General features: G+C 37.8%; 1 protein-coding gene across 1 annotated transcript; it reads right to left on the bottom strand.

Moving 5' to 3' along the window:
- icn2 (ictacalcin 2) lies at positions 1-1,941 on the bottom strand. The gene is made up of 3 exons (XM_026944781.3): positions 1,785-1,941; positions 446-588; positions 1-313 (listed from the first exon to the last, which is right to left on the bottom strand). The coding sequence occupies exons 2-3, from the start codon at positions 581-583 to the stop codon at positions 170-172; spliced, it is 282 nt and encodes a 93-aa protein (XP_026800582.1). The 5' UTR covers positions 584-588; positions 1,785-1,941; the 3' UTR covers positions 1-169.
- Positions 1,942-16,107: the final 14,166 nt, after the last annotated feature.

Below are 16,107 nucleotides of genomic sequence, written 5' to 3'. Positions count from 1 at the left end.
TTTTATTTAAAACTTATTAATATAGTTTATTTCAAATTTTTTTTGTCACATTCATTTATCATTGTATGATGCCAAACATTTCTTTCTGTGTATCAAACAACAAAAAAATATATAGATAATTGGTATGTGTGTTTATGCACTACTGTGGCTGGTAAGGGTCAGTCCCCATTTAGCGCTGCTTTTGGAAGAACTCGTTGCAGAGCATGGTAATGCAGGCCACCAGGGTGACATACTCTTGGAAGTCCACAACACCATCAGCATTAGCATCCAGGTCCCTAAAAATCTTGTCCAGTGCTCCCTTGTCTTGGGTTTTCTGTTAACCAAAACATACAAAGAAATGGCACGTGATTTTATTTTTTAATACACCAGAATTGTGCAGAATCTCTAAATCTGTCAATATAAAAGCTAACGAATCACTTCTGTAAGGTCTAAGAGCATATCTTACCCCAAAAATGTCTTTCAGCTCATTGGTTAGCAGATCTTTTAGCTCTGCCTTGGAAAGAGTACATTTGTCTCCCTCCTTGCCAGAGTATTTATGAAAGGCACTGATGAGCATTGCCATGCCCTGCTCCACTTGAGACATGATGACTTTTGGAAAGGAAAGATAATTTTTTTAAAACATGTATATATGCTTTATTTATTTCTATAAGCTTTATTTTCACTGAACTTGCATCCTATGAAGATTGAAGACATGTATAGCCTCATCCTCTATGTAGTAAATAAACACATTAAAGAGGCAGATTTTTTTTTTTCAGTCATGAGATGAGCACTGAAGGCTGCAGGGACCATGCAGTATTCATTTAGCTCTGCTGAACGTAGTCTATGGAACAACTGTGTGAAGATGTTTATTATCTTTAGTGATCAGTGCTTTAGCATCAACAGGTAGGCAAATGAACAAACCGGTCATTGCTGTTTCAAATACAGAGAGAGGGAGAATGTATAATTATTTTGAAACAGCCACTATTTGGTTTTTCTCAACAGAACAAATGTCTAACAACTGATGTGATTGAGTAAAGGAAGTTATGCTGAGCACACCCTTCCTAACACACACATACACACACACACACACACACACACTTCAATACACAGTGTGCCACGCCTAGGCCTATGGGGAGTAAGAAAGTGCTTCCTTCTGTGCTGTGACTGGATGAATTACCCAAAAAGAAGAAATAATCCAGGAGGGAGGAGAGATGGAATAATAGGCAAAAAAGAAGGGGGCTGGACTAAAGAGGAATGGTAATGTGAAGCAGTTGGTTTAAACACAAGCAAATTATGGCCAACGCCCTATCTGTTCTCTATAATTAAGAGAGTGGGTTTAAGAACAAAAGGGAGTAAAGAAAGCTGACTGTAGCCAACATTCGACAAAGCCAAATATTTCTCTGCCTAGCATCCTCCAGTGCAAGTATAGCCTCTTTTTTCTACTTCGTCTGCTTCTATGCTTGACGTAAAAACTTTTGCAGAGAGTTCACTCCACAGTCTCATAACCGTGCAAAGTCTAAGTGAAGCACATACTATATCTTACGTTGGAATAGCACTGAGAGTGAGAGGCAAGGAAGATGTAGAGAGAGAGAGAGAGAGAGAGAGGGAAGAAGAAATAATCCTGCACACTAAAAGATCATCTGAGAAGTATGTATTCACCGGACATAAAAAACTTTAACGTTCAGTTAGCAGCACTAATATTTACTATGGAAAATCACTAGCAACACTGCAAAAAAAAAAAAAAAAAAGCAAAACATTTCAGAGAACACACTCACAACAAATTCTTTCAACTTTTCTCTACTCACCTTTAGGTTTGCACGGAGAGCTACACAAGCAGAAGAGAAGAGGGAGAAGGAGGAAATGAGTCAAAAAGGGATGGACCGGCCATTATATGCAGCAGCTGACACCCTCTGCCTCGTCTGCTTTTTCCTCCCCCCAGGCTGCCATTCTGCTCCCTCCCCTTTTCTATCTCCCTCTCCATTTACGCCTGTAAAAGCATCACTGGTTTACAATGACACCCTAATTACTTCACCAAGATGCTAAAACATCACTTCAACTTGAGCTCCTATGTCTGAGTTTGCCATGCAGCATTGTTTTTTCCCTTTCAACCTGCCATAGAAACTCTGTTTGTCCGGTTCTCTGAAGGAATAAAATGGGCGTAAAATAGCTCTTGCTTCCTGTAAACTTTCCAAACCAGGAAATGGTTCTTATTTAATTAAATCACAAAAATATTACATCTGCAGACAGGTAAGACACCTGAAATGTAAACTACAGTAAAAAGCCCAACCCAGTAGAACGAGTCTGGCCAGGGTTCATGATCAGATTAAACTTCGTGCATACAGTAAAGCTAGGTGTGTCCAAACTGAAGACTATAGAGTATTGCAATAATGCAGAACTATATATACCAAATATACTCAAGAACCAAAAACAAATAGAAACACCTACAGATTAAGGATGCTTAAACTGGATTTTGCTTGATGGAAAAAAACTCTAAGGTGAATCTATCAATTACTAATGCATACTGTAAGCACACCATAAGTGATAATAAGGGTCATAGTGCAACACATGAGTAAGTGATACATAGCAAGAAGTTAGCTTATTACATATTGTGAGTAAGTAAGCATATTAGACATGCTTGTAGATATCATGAACAATATTAGTTAGTCGTCCAAACACATCATTTTCACCCTGTGATGGTAGTCAAGGTGGGCTGTTTTTAATTTAGGCATAGTGTAATCTATTGATTCTCTAAAATGAAGAAAAAACCCTCTCACAATGAGTTAATAAAAGTGCTAATAATGTTAGTTGGCCTGTAGATCTGTAGTGGCGTTATTTATTATGTTATAAATGCTCACCCTAGCACCATGTCAATCATCGGGTGAAACTATCAGGTCACATAGAGTAAGCACCTGTGAAAACATGCTTTTGGCAGCCATACAATTAAAACATCAAACCTGTTAAACGTGTTTCATGCATACATTTACATCCTTCGCAGGCACAAGAGACTCTGGGTATAGTATTTTCTTAAGATTTATATATTCCCACAATCAAATACAAGCACAATTTGAGGATGGATATGTGGATCTTTTATTTGTAAAAGATTTGTAAAAGTTATTCTTTTATTTACACATATCTTTTATGTGTAAAGCTCTGCAGAATAACCATGCATATATCTAAATAAGGCCATCAGGTCATGTGGACAACAAACCAATCCATTAACTATCCAAAAATATGTTTCATTTTGGATTTTGTTATTGCTTTGTTCAAGAAATTTGCCTGTGCTATGAATCTCATTTACATTTCTGTCCCTTGGTCTGTTGGTTACCAGGTGTGGTAACATGAGTTTCAATACAAACAGCACTTTCAATTTACAAACAGCAATGCTGACGAACACTAAATGCATACATACTGTATCTTGTACAGTTTAGTTTGAAAAGTGCAAACAGGACTAGACAAAAATGATGGAACAGAATGGCAGGATGGCAGCAACACTACATGGTTTGATTCTCTAAGTTGTGGCCATGTGTCCATTTGTGATGCATGCTTGAAATGTAACTGTACGTCTTAAGTTTGAGAAATTACAAAGTTGGAGGCATTACAAAGAACTAAATCAATCATTGTGATTTAGTTTAGTTTTTTGTTTTTGATCAAGAACAAGTGTTAAGCATCCCCTGTTGAATGAGTAGTCATAAAGCTGTTTTTGCTGCTAGTTTTTCATCCTCCTTTCAAGTCATGCCAAACCAGAAACTGTAATTGCAGACAGCACTGAGTCCTTTATAGAACTAAAGTAGACTGAATCTGGGTTTCTAAGATAGGAGGAGGACTGGACGTAGAGAAAGAACAGAGGCTGATCCAAGACCTCCTCCAAATTCTTTCCTGCTCAGCCCAAGGATAGTACCAAAGCCTCTCCTTCTCTACCTGAGGCCTGCACCGAGGTTTCTACTGCTCTGTCTGTGACTTGTACTGAGGCCTCTCCTGGTCCTCTGGATCTCCCTCGTGCCTGCATCAAGGGCACCATCACTCTGTCTCCTGCCTTTGTCAAAGACATTACTCTGCTCCTTTCCCATGCTGAAGATGCCTTTACTCATCCCCCAGCCTTTGCAGAATGTGGCGTCACTCCACATATTCCCTTCGGCGAGGAGGAGGTCATGCTTTGCCTCATGTGTTCACCAAGGACGATGGATGTCCCCTCTGGATGTCATAATTCCTTGATCTTGCTTTCAGGTTGTTTTTTGTTCATTGTGTTCTGTGTTTAATTTCTCATAAATGATCAGTTGCAGGCTGTTGCTTAAATGTTCAGTATCACTAAGGAAAAGCAGATGGAAAAAGAAGCAAACCACCATAAAGCCACAGTGCATGCATGTTATTCTGACTCTCTCACACACACACACGTACACGACTGATGATTCAGCTTCAGCTGCATGTCTGTGGTAGTCGTGCTCTCACGATTGCCCTGGCAACAGGCAGACTACTGTGTTTCTATGACGCTGGTGTTTGTTGTTGACATGACAACACAAATTTGTCACTGGACAAAAGTAGCATAAGGCAACAAATGGGAGTGAGATCGAGCACAGAGAGAGAGAGAGAGAGAGAGAGAGAGAGAGAGAGAGAAAGCATGTGTGTTTATATACAACAAATACTGGGCCTAGTAAATGGGGAAAAAAGCAGAGGGGTGTTCATGTGTGAAGGAGAATCAGAAAGAGAAACACAGTGGTCTGAGAGAGAAAGAGGAACAATGGTTGCTGTTGAATTGTTGTTTAACGATGCAGAAGAGATCACCAGAGCGAAAACCTGAATTACCTGGTAAACTATGGAAATGACAGAAAATGGAAGCTGTACAGCAAAAGTTTAGTGGAAAAAAACAAGTTAGTGAGGACTGGTGGGAGTGGAGGAGGAAGTATCCTCATGTAACCCCCCCACACACCTCCCCTTCCTTACATAACATAGGAATGAATCACTGGATCAGAATTTAACTCTAATTTGTGGCACAACTGAGCTTTGTCCAAGCTAGCACAGAGTCTAAAGAAATCATGTTGTCTATCTCTCTCTCTCTCCTTTTTTTTAGCAGATTCAAATGACTGCACAAATGTAAAAAAATCCTTATAGACTTTTTTTGGTTAACATGCATCTGATATTTAATTCTTTAGAGAACAACACGGAAGCCTGACAGAATGCCAGAAGACATGGTGATCTCCTGAAACCATCCTAGCAGTTGCAGCCCTGATCAGGCCAAGCCCTTCTTCTTAATGGCATTCTGTCAGTCAACAGACTCAGAACACATATGGACGTGTTTTTACAACCACAAGCCCTACTGTATTCGACAACTTAGGAACATTGGAGAAAGTTTAGATAAGGCAGTGGTTTCCTAAAGTACTGAAGTAATGGCACAATATAAACTTTTACTATTAAAAAAAAGTATTGTTTCCTTCTTGCCTTAAAAAACACTTCTGACAGTTTAACTTTTGACAGTATGGTTTCCTGAATAATTATGCAGGATCTGAGTATGGGGCTAATATTGACGTGAACCACTTTTAAACTGGATCTGTGCCACATTTGGGCCATATATTAAATAACAGTTGGACGTGCTCCATCTTAGGGCCAGATGGAATAATATCCTTTGTAAACCTGGGCCAGGTCTAAATTTGTTTTGGCACAGATCTGTAAAATGTATCAGACCCAGTGGCCGTTGTGAAAAAAAAAAAAAAACCTAGTCCTAACACAAGCGCTTCCCATTATTTATAAACAATGGAAACAAATCCTCTTAATATCAAACCATAATACTTGTTGTATTAGGAGAATCCACTTACAAAAAAAAGTATCCTTGACATCCTTGACTGTTTCATTAATCAGAATAATACGGATTTTGGGTTAAGATTTTATGTAAATTTTATTCTAACAGAAAACAGATCTCTTGCCCCAAATGAATCTGTATGGAGCAGTTCAAACAGAAGGAAATGAGAGTAGGTGTTTATCCAGGTCATGGTGTGTGATTCTGTAATCTTACCTACATTTATGATGTATTTTTTTTGTGTTTCTTTCTGTGTGCATGCAAGTCTAAAATTAAAGCTATAATCTTAATTACCTATGTCTATTCTGTATTGTGTGCATTCTCACATCGTCTCAGAACAGAATGGACATTGATGGATTACACCGTCTGGTACAACATGTACACTCGTTGGTCATGTTAGGAGCTACGCCTACCATACAGCTGCACTTTGTAGGTGTACAATGACTAACAGTAAATCATGCCTTTCATCACATTCATCAGTGGAAATGGACTATGGACTGCCATAGGACTACCACTGACCAGATATTATTTGGGTGGTGGATCATTTTCAGCAGAGCGGTGACATTGCCATGGTAGTGGGGGTTGCAGTGGCAGGAACATATCGGGCCAAATTATATTACTGGTCAGCCATAAGTTAGCGGTCTTGTTCCATAAAGTTCCTGCACAGACATTTGTGAAGTGGTTTTTGAAAGGCAGTGCTGTCTGATGTGTCTCTAACTAGACCTACCACATGGTATTAATATAGGCTTATGGAACAAATAGCTCTTACCATCTCTGTATAAAGACACATTCAGTTTTTGGACAAAAGTCTAGGGATCAGTTCATTAGCATGTATGCATGTAGGGTCCTTTTTTTTTTGTTTTGCAGGGAGAAGTGTTCCACAGTGGTGAGAAAACCAAGCAGATATGTATAGCAGCATTCAGCCACAGAAACCCCACAAGACAAGAAGACTATATTTGTATGTGTCTGCATTCAGAAAGAAAAAAAAAAAAAAAAAAGTGAGATATTTTAAGGAGGCATTCTTCTCACGCCATGACATGTATACATGTTGCTTGCTTCGAGCTTTACCTTTTTACCACACACACACACGCACACATACATGCGCAAACACCCTTTCCTGTTTCCTGCCTCCCTGGCACACTCGGGAGAGAAAATGAGTTAGGAACTAGTTATTAAGAAAAAGATATATAGCGATATGAAGATAGAGTTAGATCACAGAAATGTCTCTCAAATTCTTCCCTGTATATTTTTGTTGGCCTTATTTTTTATCTAATTACATTCAACAGATTAAAAGCTGTTCATGAATTGTGTGTTAGACAGAGGTTTGAAGAAAAGTTCTCAGCTTAATGGGTGTTTGTAAAGGCACTGTGTGTTACCGTAAGCAATTAAAAATCATTATGTGTAAGTATTATTGCAATTATCTATTAGTTCAGGTATTTGAAAGGCTGTAGATTTCAGGTGTCTGGTTAGAAACAGGCTCCTCTAGGGTGTGTTGAGAATCATGTTAATATTATTGTGTTCTCTCAGGCACAGAAGATGGTGAAAGACAGCCTGAAGTTGCTGTATCACGTCTTATACGTTGTACAGCAGTTCATCCAGTGGTATATCATGAGTATTTTTTTCCCCCCTTTTCTCACCTTTCCCCCCTTTTCCCCCTTTCCATTATGTGTATACATACCATAATTCATGCAGTACTGAGCCAGTAATGTATACTTAGCAGTATACTTCAAATGAACAAAAAAAAAAGACGCACAAAAGTGAAAGACCATGGTGTGTGTGAACTAAACAAAACTGACAGGTGTTTTACTCTAAGATATCCCCTTGTCTGAGATTGATCTAAGTATCACATATTTTCTTTTGTCACTAAACGCATTGGACATTTGATTTTCAGGTCCTTTGTTTCATTTCTTGTTCTCTCTATATGGAGCTCTTCAATTGTGTATATGCAGTTTATAACACTTGAATGACTATATGCCAGTATATGTTTATTTTGTGGCCCAGGTTTAACAACTACAACTGGTAATTGACTATTCATACTCTTAAATTAAATTTATTAAATATATGTTTCTTTTGTGGCCCAGGTTTAACAACTATAACTGCTAATTGTTTATTTATAATCTTAAAAAAATGTTTAATCCAATGCCAGCAAGACAGAATTACATCATCTCTATTTTTTGGAGAGGAACAGTGCTTAAGGCTTTGTGCCAAAAAAGTGTGCAAATCCCTGGATTGACAGAAATCCACTATTGCGCTGTTGAGCAACCATAGTCATCAATTTCTCAGTGCTAATCATGGATTTCATTCACATACAAATTCATTTGAAAGTTGCCTAACATGCCTAAAAAAAGCTGACACACAAAAACTCTTGAATAAAGAATACTTGACATCAAACATGGAACAAATGGGAGCCCTGTGTAAAAGAATGAATTTAAGCCAAATCAGCATGTATGTCCCAAATGCTAGAATTCATGTCTAATTAATTTTCTTACTAGAACAGCCATTTTAAGAAGCTTCACATGCTCACATCCTTCACATCCTCACATGTTCTTACATAATCATTACTGTATATTCAACTCTTTCAAATCATTATTTTTCATGGTATATGGTGAATTGCATTTGGGTAAGGGTGGGGAAGATGAGGATATTGTCACATCTCTGCTTAAGCCTACTGGAGCTTTCCCTCTCCCTACCTCCCTCACTAGCTTATTGACCACCACCCAAGCACCTTACTGTAAATAAACCCTGTCGCCAGTCATTGTGAAGGTGTGCGGCTGTTAAGGTGTAGAATTCCAAACTTTAGTATGTTTGCTCCTATTGTTATCAACTCTCTGCCTGTTTCTATGTATTTCTGTTTCTTCTGTCCTTTGGATATCCACAGTAACCTGTTGGCAGTAATTTGACTCATTGCCTGTTTTTGATTCTGCCTCTGGATTTTTTGAGCCTCATTTATCATTCTTTTAGTAAATTTGGGTGCACATGTCTGCATAAGCCAAACTGAACTAAAATTCCTGCCAGATTTACCAACAGGCTGATTTTCACAGCCATGCTCCAAAATCTAGGGGAAGGCCTTCCCAGAAGATTGGAGGTTATTATAACAGCAAAGGGAACTAAATCTGGAATGAGAGGATCAGCAAGAACATATGGGTGTGATAGGCAGGTGTCCACAAACCTTTGGCCATATATTGTATTTTGAATTTTGCTTGATTGCAATTTTTTAAAAAAATGGATACTACAGAAATCAGTCTTTCTCTATGACAAACTTTTCAATTATTCCTTGAAAAGACAAAAACTGTTATTTTTGAAGAGATAATGTTGATGTGTAGTGCTCTTTTTCCTCCTTTTATTAGAGAGTTGTTTAAAAAGAAGTTTGGATTGTGCCAGTGTGAACTTAATTTAACATAATTTGGTTGATGTTCCACAAGGCTGAGTTTCTTAAAGTGGCAGCTGTTCTAGTAAGAAAATTAATTAGACATGACTTCTAGCATTTTGGACAGAGAAGCTGTATTTAATTGATACTATTACTCAGTGTCTCATCTCAACCTCTGCTTCACCATGCATTTGCAGGGAAACAGGACTTCTCTCCTTCTTTCTGTCCCTCTCTGTCTCTTAGTCTCTATTATTAGACTAGTTGGGTACGTAGAACATAAAAAAATGTTTATACTACTGTGTGAAATTGGAACAGCTCTACATGGCCATTAGTCATCATGCTTTCATTAACTTTGGACAAATAAATGCATAGAACTTGATTGCTGACATGTCATTATTAATCCTGAGAGTAATACCATACTTGCCAGTAACAAATCCATTATAAAAATGCTGTGTGTGTGTGTGTGTGTGTGTGTGTATGAAATGAGGTTTGCACTTCATATTTGAGTAAGGCACGGCCACATACTGCTTTGCTGTATGGTGGCTGTTTTTATGCTTTGTAGTCATTGGTTTTGAATTTACATGTGTTTGAGAGTCTTCTTTGTTACATGTCTTTGTCTAGATCAAATGTCTCCAAAACCATTCTGACAATTTTAGTTCAAAGAGTTAACCTCCAGCCCTTCAGTTTACTGGAGTTAAATGTAGGATTCAGTGATTAGCTAAAGAAATGCATAGTTCTGTGGCTAATTTTAATAATTTCATAATATAAGCATTTGAGCATCTGTGCGTATTCCCACAGTAGGAGGGAGACTAAGGACAGGAGAATAACAGGGAATACAATAAGGGAAAACACTTCAACGCAGCACAGAAAGCTCAGGAGACCTTGTTTGTTCATTTCAACAGCATGCACTTACACTCTTCAAACCACATCTTTACCATACTATGCAAATGGAAACATACACGTTATCCAAAGTTAGTAATTTCCTAAGCAATACTCCTTTTTGAATAGATAACAAAATTCTGAAAATATGAACAGGTAAACTGCATTCAGTTTCTGTTCTTGTCCTAAAGCATAGGATGCAACCACATGTAATGCTGAATCTCTTTATAATTCGCTGCCCAAATAAATAAGGTCCATGGAAAGGTGATATTTACATAAGAGAAGTCCTTTCAGTTTGCATATACCTGTTCAAACAGAGCCAACAGGTTGCCATAAGAGAGTCATTTTCTCTTGCAATATGCTAGACAGGAGCCTTTGAGGCTTAAAGCTATTGTGTGTAAAACTACAGTAGGTGGTAGTGGATCCTACATCTGGAGGGAGCATTACTCAAGAGGGCCCAGTTAGGTGAACCAACAAATGATTCATCTATTTGTTATGAGCAGACTACACCCTGGCTTAAGGCACATACACACATCCATGCATGCCCAAGCATAGAAATTTTCAGTTTGAGAACTCTTTTCTCCTTCATAACTTAATGAGACAACTGAAAAGAAGAAATTAGATTACAAATGCTTGAAAACATTGGTTATATCTCCAGAAGCCACTAACTGCAAAGAGTTGTTACCTGATATGAACTGGAGGGCATTGATTCTTACATTCACTTCTTAATAGAGACATATGGTCATGTGCTGAAAAAATACTATGCATTATATTTACTAATATACAGTGTATTGATATACAGTGAGGAGAGAGAAGTATTCGGACACTTTCGTTTTTGTTATTTAATATACTTTCAGTGCATATATCCAATTTAAACACATAATGTCTTTTGACCTTGTACTTATAAATATGAACTAAACAGTATGTATTCATAAGCATAAAAAAAGACATGTTTAAAAAATGAAAATAATAGGGAAAAAAGTATTCGGATACCACAAATTACCAACATTAGTAGTTTGTAGCAAAGCCGCTGGCAGCTACAGCTACATGATGTCTTTATTAAGAAGTAATTATATATATTTTTTAGATTGTGGTTCAAATTATCCTGTTTCTCTTGCAAAATTTTCTTCAATTCCTCAAGGTTAGGAGTGTCCCTCCGATGGTCTCGCAATTTCAAATCCTTCATAAATTTCCAATGGGATTCCAGTCACAATGTTGAGTTATTGAGTTGACTCGAGTTATTTTGGCTATATGTTTTGGGTGAGGAATTATCCTCCAATATATCCCAGAACATCTTTCCATTCATGCTTCCTTCAATGATGTGTAATGCCCCAGTACTGTTTGAAGAGAAGGAGCTGCATATCATGATGCTCCCACCTCCATACTGTGGGTATGGTGTTTTTGGGATCATTTGCACAGCCCTTCTTTCTCCAAACATGACAAACTGAATTATTAAGAAGAGTTCTTCTTCGTTTGTCTAAATGCTCTTAGACATGCATCTCTGTGCTTCTTTTTAGCAGAGAAGATTTGCATGGGATGCAGGAATGGAAACGATTGCAGTGCAGTTTGTTTATTTTCCTCCGTATAACTGTTGTTCCTGCTGCTTTCAGGTCGTCCTGCAACTGCTTTAGAGTGACTGCTGGCTTCTTTCTTGCCTTTCTTATTATTAATCTTTGCATTGTAAAATCCTGTGTGGTGCAGTTGTCCTTGTGGTTACATGAACTTTCTACCTGCATATTATAGAAACAAACAGTGGCAGCTCGTCCATGGATAGCTCTGCCCACCATTTATATCAACCAATCAACAAATATTAATCTTCATAAAGTCCTGATTCACATACATTTTAAATTAAATTGAAATACTAATTTCCTCTTTTGAGTCATAAGCAATTTAAAAATGTTATGTGACAGATATAAGCTTGATTTTTCCCTGCCCCACATCCACAGAGTTGTTATTATTAGGCTACACCTAGTGGTGAAAAATGGAAACTGAAACAAGCACTAATAGACATCGATATAGGCAGGATTCAGTTTAATCCAGTACAATGTTATTTATATAGCACTGTTAACAATAGACAATGTCACAAAGCAGCTTTACAAAAGTCCAAACATAGCTTGAGCAAGCCAGAGGCGTGATTCATGCTGTGCACATTCACATATCTTACTACTATTAACTTGAAGAGGTCACAAAAATGTTATATCTTCTATGCTTTTTTTTTTTTTTTTCAAAATCTTGCATGCTTAGTATGTGGAGATATAGCACTTATTCTGTACTGAGAACAGTTAAAGCTTTGGTTCACTTTTATTGTCAAGTATCGCTCGTACATGTTATGCTACTTTTCATTTTGATAACACTAATGCTATATACAAATAAACGGTGTGCCATGTACATCTTATCAATAGTCAGTGAACAGCTCAGCTCAAATGTACAGTGGATATAAAAAGTCTACACACACCTGTTAAAATTAAACAAGGATAAATCATGTCAGATCATTTTCCATCTTTAATGTGATATAGTAACCAACAATTTTCAAGTGAAAAATAAATAGAAACATTTTAGGGAAGAAAAAAAGAAAAAAAAAAACCCTACAATAACCTGGTTGCACATGTGTGCACACCCTTTTTATAATGGGGCATGTGACTGTTCAGGATGAACCAACTGCACAATTGAAACTGGAATGTATGATTTTACAAGGGCCTGAGTCACACAGGGAAATCCCATACTACTACTGTTGATGGAGTAATCTTCCATTAGTGCCCTGCCCTGTTCTTTTGTGTGGGTGGACAATAGCACCAACATAGTAACACAGTGTCAAAATAGTGACAGTAGAAATGTGAAGACTGCTTGAATATCTCAAATAGAGTCACACTAAAATGTTTTGCATCCTCGCTGGACATAAATGCTTGACACGGGTATAAAAAAAAAGTCAAACTCTGTCCAGGTCAAATCAGCACTTTTAGTAAATACTGATTTACTGACTGGTTCAATATTGTTTTCTGGAGGTTCCTGGGGGCCTAAATGATAGTGTTTGTGTTTGACACAGTGTAAAAGTTAATCTAAATCTCAGTTTTATTGTTGTGTAGTGTACTTTACTGCTTGCACTGTGTTTTATTTTTAGTATTTATACATTATGCAGTTTAATGCTTTTCTCTGTCTCTCTCTCTTCTGCTGCCCAGAACTCATTTTAAGTTGAATGTTATTAATGAGTTAAATGCTTTTCCTCTTGTTTTTGCTGTCTGTCTTTAAGTCATTACAATGAACCGTGAGACTTAAATGACTGTGACCAGTAAGAGTAAATCTGATGCTCCAAAATCAGTTTAATTCAATTTAAAGTCAACAGGCAATAAATACTTTGGCAATAAATGCAACAATGTGGCATTCAGCAACAACATACAATATAGATGAAATAGAATAGTGTATAGTTTTAATGTGGCACACTTTATGTAATATGGATTTGGAAATAATCATTTAGGAAATTGTTAGGATGCCAAATGTTCATATCTGCAGCAGGAAGATATTTCACATGCCGTAAGAAAATGAAATATTATTTGTCCCATATTTCATTCATTCATTTATTTTTTCAAAAGGGAAAAAACGTAAACCTGATGAAATTAATGTCATGTTTTCATGTGAAAACTAACTTTTATTACTTATCTATAACTCTGCCATTTTGCCTCGTTCAATCTCTGTGAGTTGAAGTGAAGTGAAGTGTGGCCAAGTATGGTGACCCATACTAGGAATTTGTGCTCTGCATTTAACCCATCCAAGTGCACACACACAGTAGTGAACACACACACACACACACACACAGTAGTGAACACACACACCGTGAACACACACCCGGAGCAGTGGGCAGCCTTTTGCTGCGGTGCCCGGGGAGCAGTTGGGGGTTCGGTGCCTTGCTCAAGGGTCTCACCTCAGTCGTGGTATTGAGGGTGGGAGAGAGCGCTGGTCATTCACTCCCCCACCTACAATCTGCTGGCCTGAGACTCAAAAATTTCACTGCTGGCCTGAGACTCGAACCCACAACCTTCAGGTTCACCTTCGGGTTGCAAGTCCGAGTTGCTAACCATTAGGCCACGACTGCCCCCCTAGTTTGCTAGTCATATACATGACAAATACTGTGTAGTTTGATGATGAATTAATCAGAAGTAAAACATTCGTTTAAAAAGACTCAAAAATTTACCATTAGCTAGAATTTGAATTTGCTGCATAGCCAAATTATTTTAGCTCCTGGAACTGATGCTAGTCTAACATGGCATTAGCAAAGAAAACAAGCTACATTTACAAGCTATGGATTCTCATTCTGTAGCAGTGGATTGTCACCTGCGTGTGATCATGCCTAGTTTACTTATGTGTGCTCTGTTTGTCCTTTCAGCGAGAATGCTGAACCTGAGAGAGAGAGGAAGAGCTGACAGAGCTCACGGTTAACACACACACACACATGCACACACACACACACACACGGAGCAAATTAGTAAAACATGTCTCAGCAGGCTTTTTCAAATTAGAAGGTGTTCATGAAACATTTTACAGGGGTAGGACCACTTGTGCTCATCTGGTGATGACCTTCGGTTGGCATAATTATTGATGCAGCTAATTAATGCTATGCTACACCTGTATCTATGCTTGTAATTTAAGCACAGTAAACAGGCAGTTACACTGTACAATGAAGTTGTTACTCTGCACTCCTTCCAATAAACATCAATACTGTACAGAAAGTGTTTTAAGTTGTTTGGAAAATGCACTGTAAGGTGGAGCGTGGCATATATTACAGGCATGATGTGATTGTGATTTTACAATGTGAGGTAAGTAGGCTGTAGTACAATAATAAAGACAGTGGCTTTAAAGAAGATGTATAATAAAAGAGACATTGGGCATCGGATTATATAAATATAGTGCAAATAAAGACCAGTGATACAAGATGTTATATCCTTATGGCCTTAAGGGGCCATGGTCAAAAAGTGCATTATGCAAAAATGTGCAATACTGGTTTGGTAGCAGTGTGTGTGTGTGTGTGTGTGTTTGTGTGTGTGTGTGTGTGTGTGTAGGGAATTGAGCTAGGCACCTCACTGGACAGAGGTAGTTCTATGTGCTGGTTGGAGTGGCAGTGGGTGAGAGTCATTGACAAGCCTGATGACCTGTGGATAAAAACTGTTCCTAAGCTGTGTGGTTTTTGATTACAGACGTTGCTGGGACTTCCTTAATAGGTGTGGAACCAGGCAAGAAGGTCAAAAATGTACCTGATTTATGGGGTAAAATCTAAAGCAGGGGTACTCAGATATGAATCTTGGAGGTTCACATACCAACTTTCCACAGATATGAAGGTCTATAGAGGACAAATGATCAAAACAATCTCATGTATTCCATGAAGTACAAGATGAGGCTGATGTACAAACAAACTTGACGGAATATTCTTTGCCATTTCATCTTTTCGTTTTCCATCAAGTATCGCTTCACTAATGCACTTCACTTATTATTCTAGCTTCAGAAAAAAAGGTTTCTTGTGTTTGTCCAAGACCCATACCACCCTAAATGAACCCTCTGTTGCTTGCTCTTACTGTGTCATTGTTTTAATCATTAAATCTGCTTGTAGCTTGATATGAGGATTTTAGCTGGTATATTTCTGTGGTTCTTCCGTGTTCTGTGGGTAGTTTTGTTCAAAATTTACATGCTTGGTCTCATAGTGACATCTACAGTTTCACTACAAACTAAGCATATCGGCTTCATGCTTCTCTCAGGGCATTTTCAGTCGACTTTCCTTTCCAGGTGGCTGATCAATTTTGAACACGTCATTTTAATTTTTGAATGTGAGGGGTGTCCAATTTTATCCAGAAAGGGCTAGTGTGGATCCATATAAAGATCCATGCATGAATCCATATATTCTCCCATATGTAAAATGCAGCAATAATCTGTATATTGTAAAATATATTGTCAATATATTATATAATCCAGGAATGCACTGACAATATATTGCCAAATCTTTTTTCGTAGGGGGATCCAAAGTACTTTTGTGCAGTTCTTAAAAATACAACACTGATTATAGTGGATGCATTGTTGAAATGACCACAGCTCATTTGTGGCCTTTTGTTTG

The sequence above is a fragment of the Pangasianodon hypophthalmus genome, chromosome 1 (genome assembly GCF_027358585.1).
Source record: "Pangasianodon hypophthalmus isolate fPanHyp1 chromosome 1, fPanHyp1.pri, whole genome shotgun sequence".
NCBI lineage: Eukaryota > Metazoa > Chordata > Actinopteri > Siluriformes > Pangasiidae > Pangasianodon > Pangasianodon hypophthalmus.
This window is presented reverse-complemented; position numbering and strand designations above follow the sequence as displayed.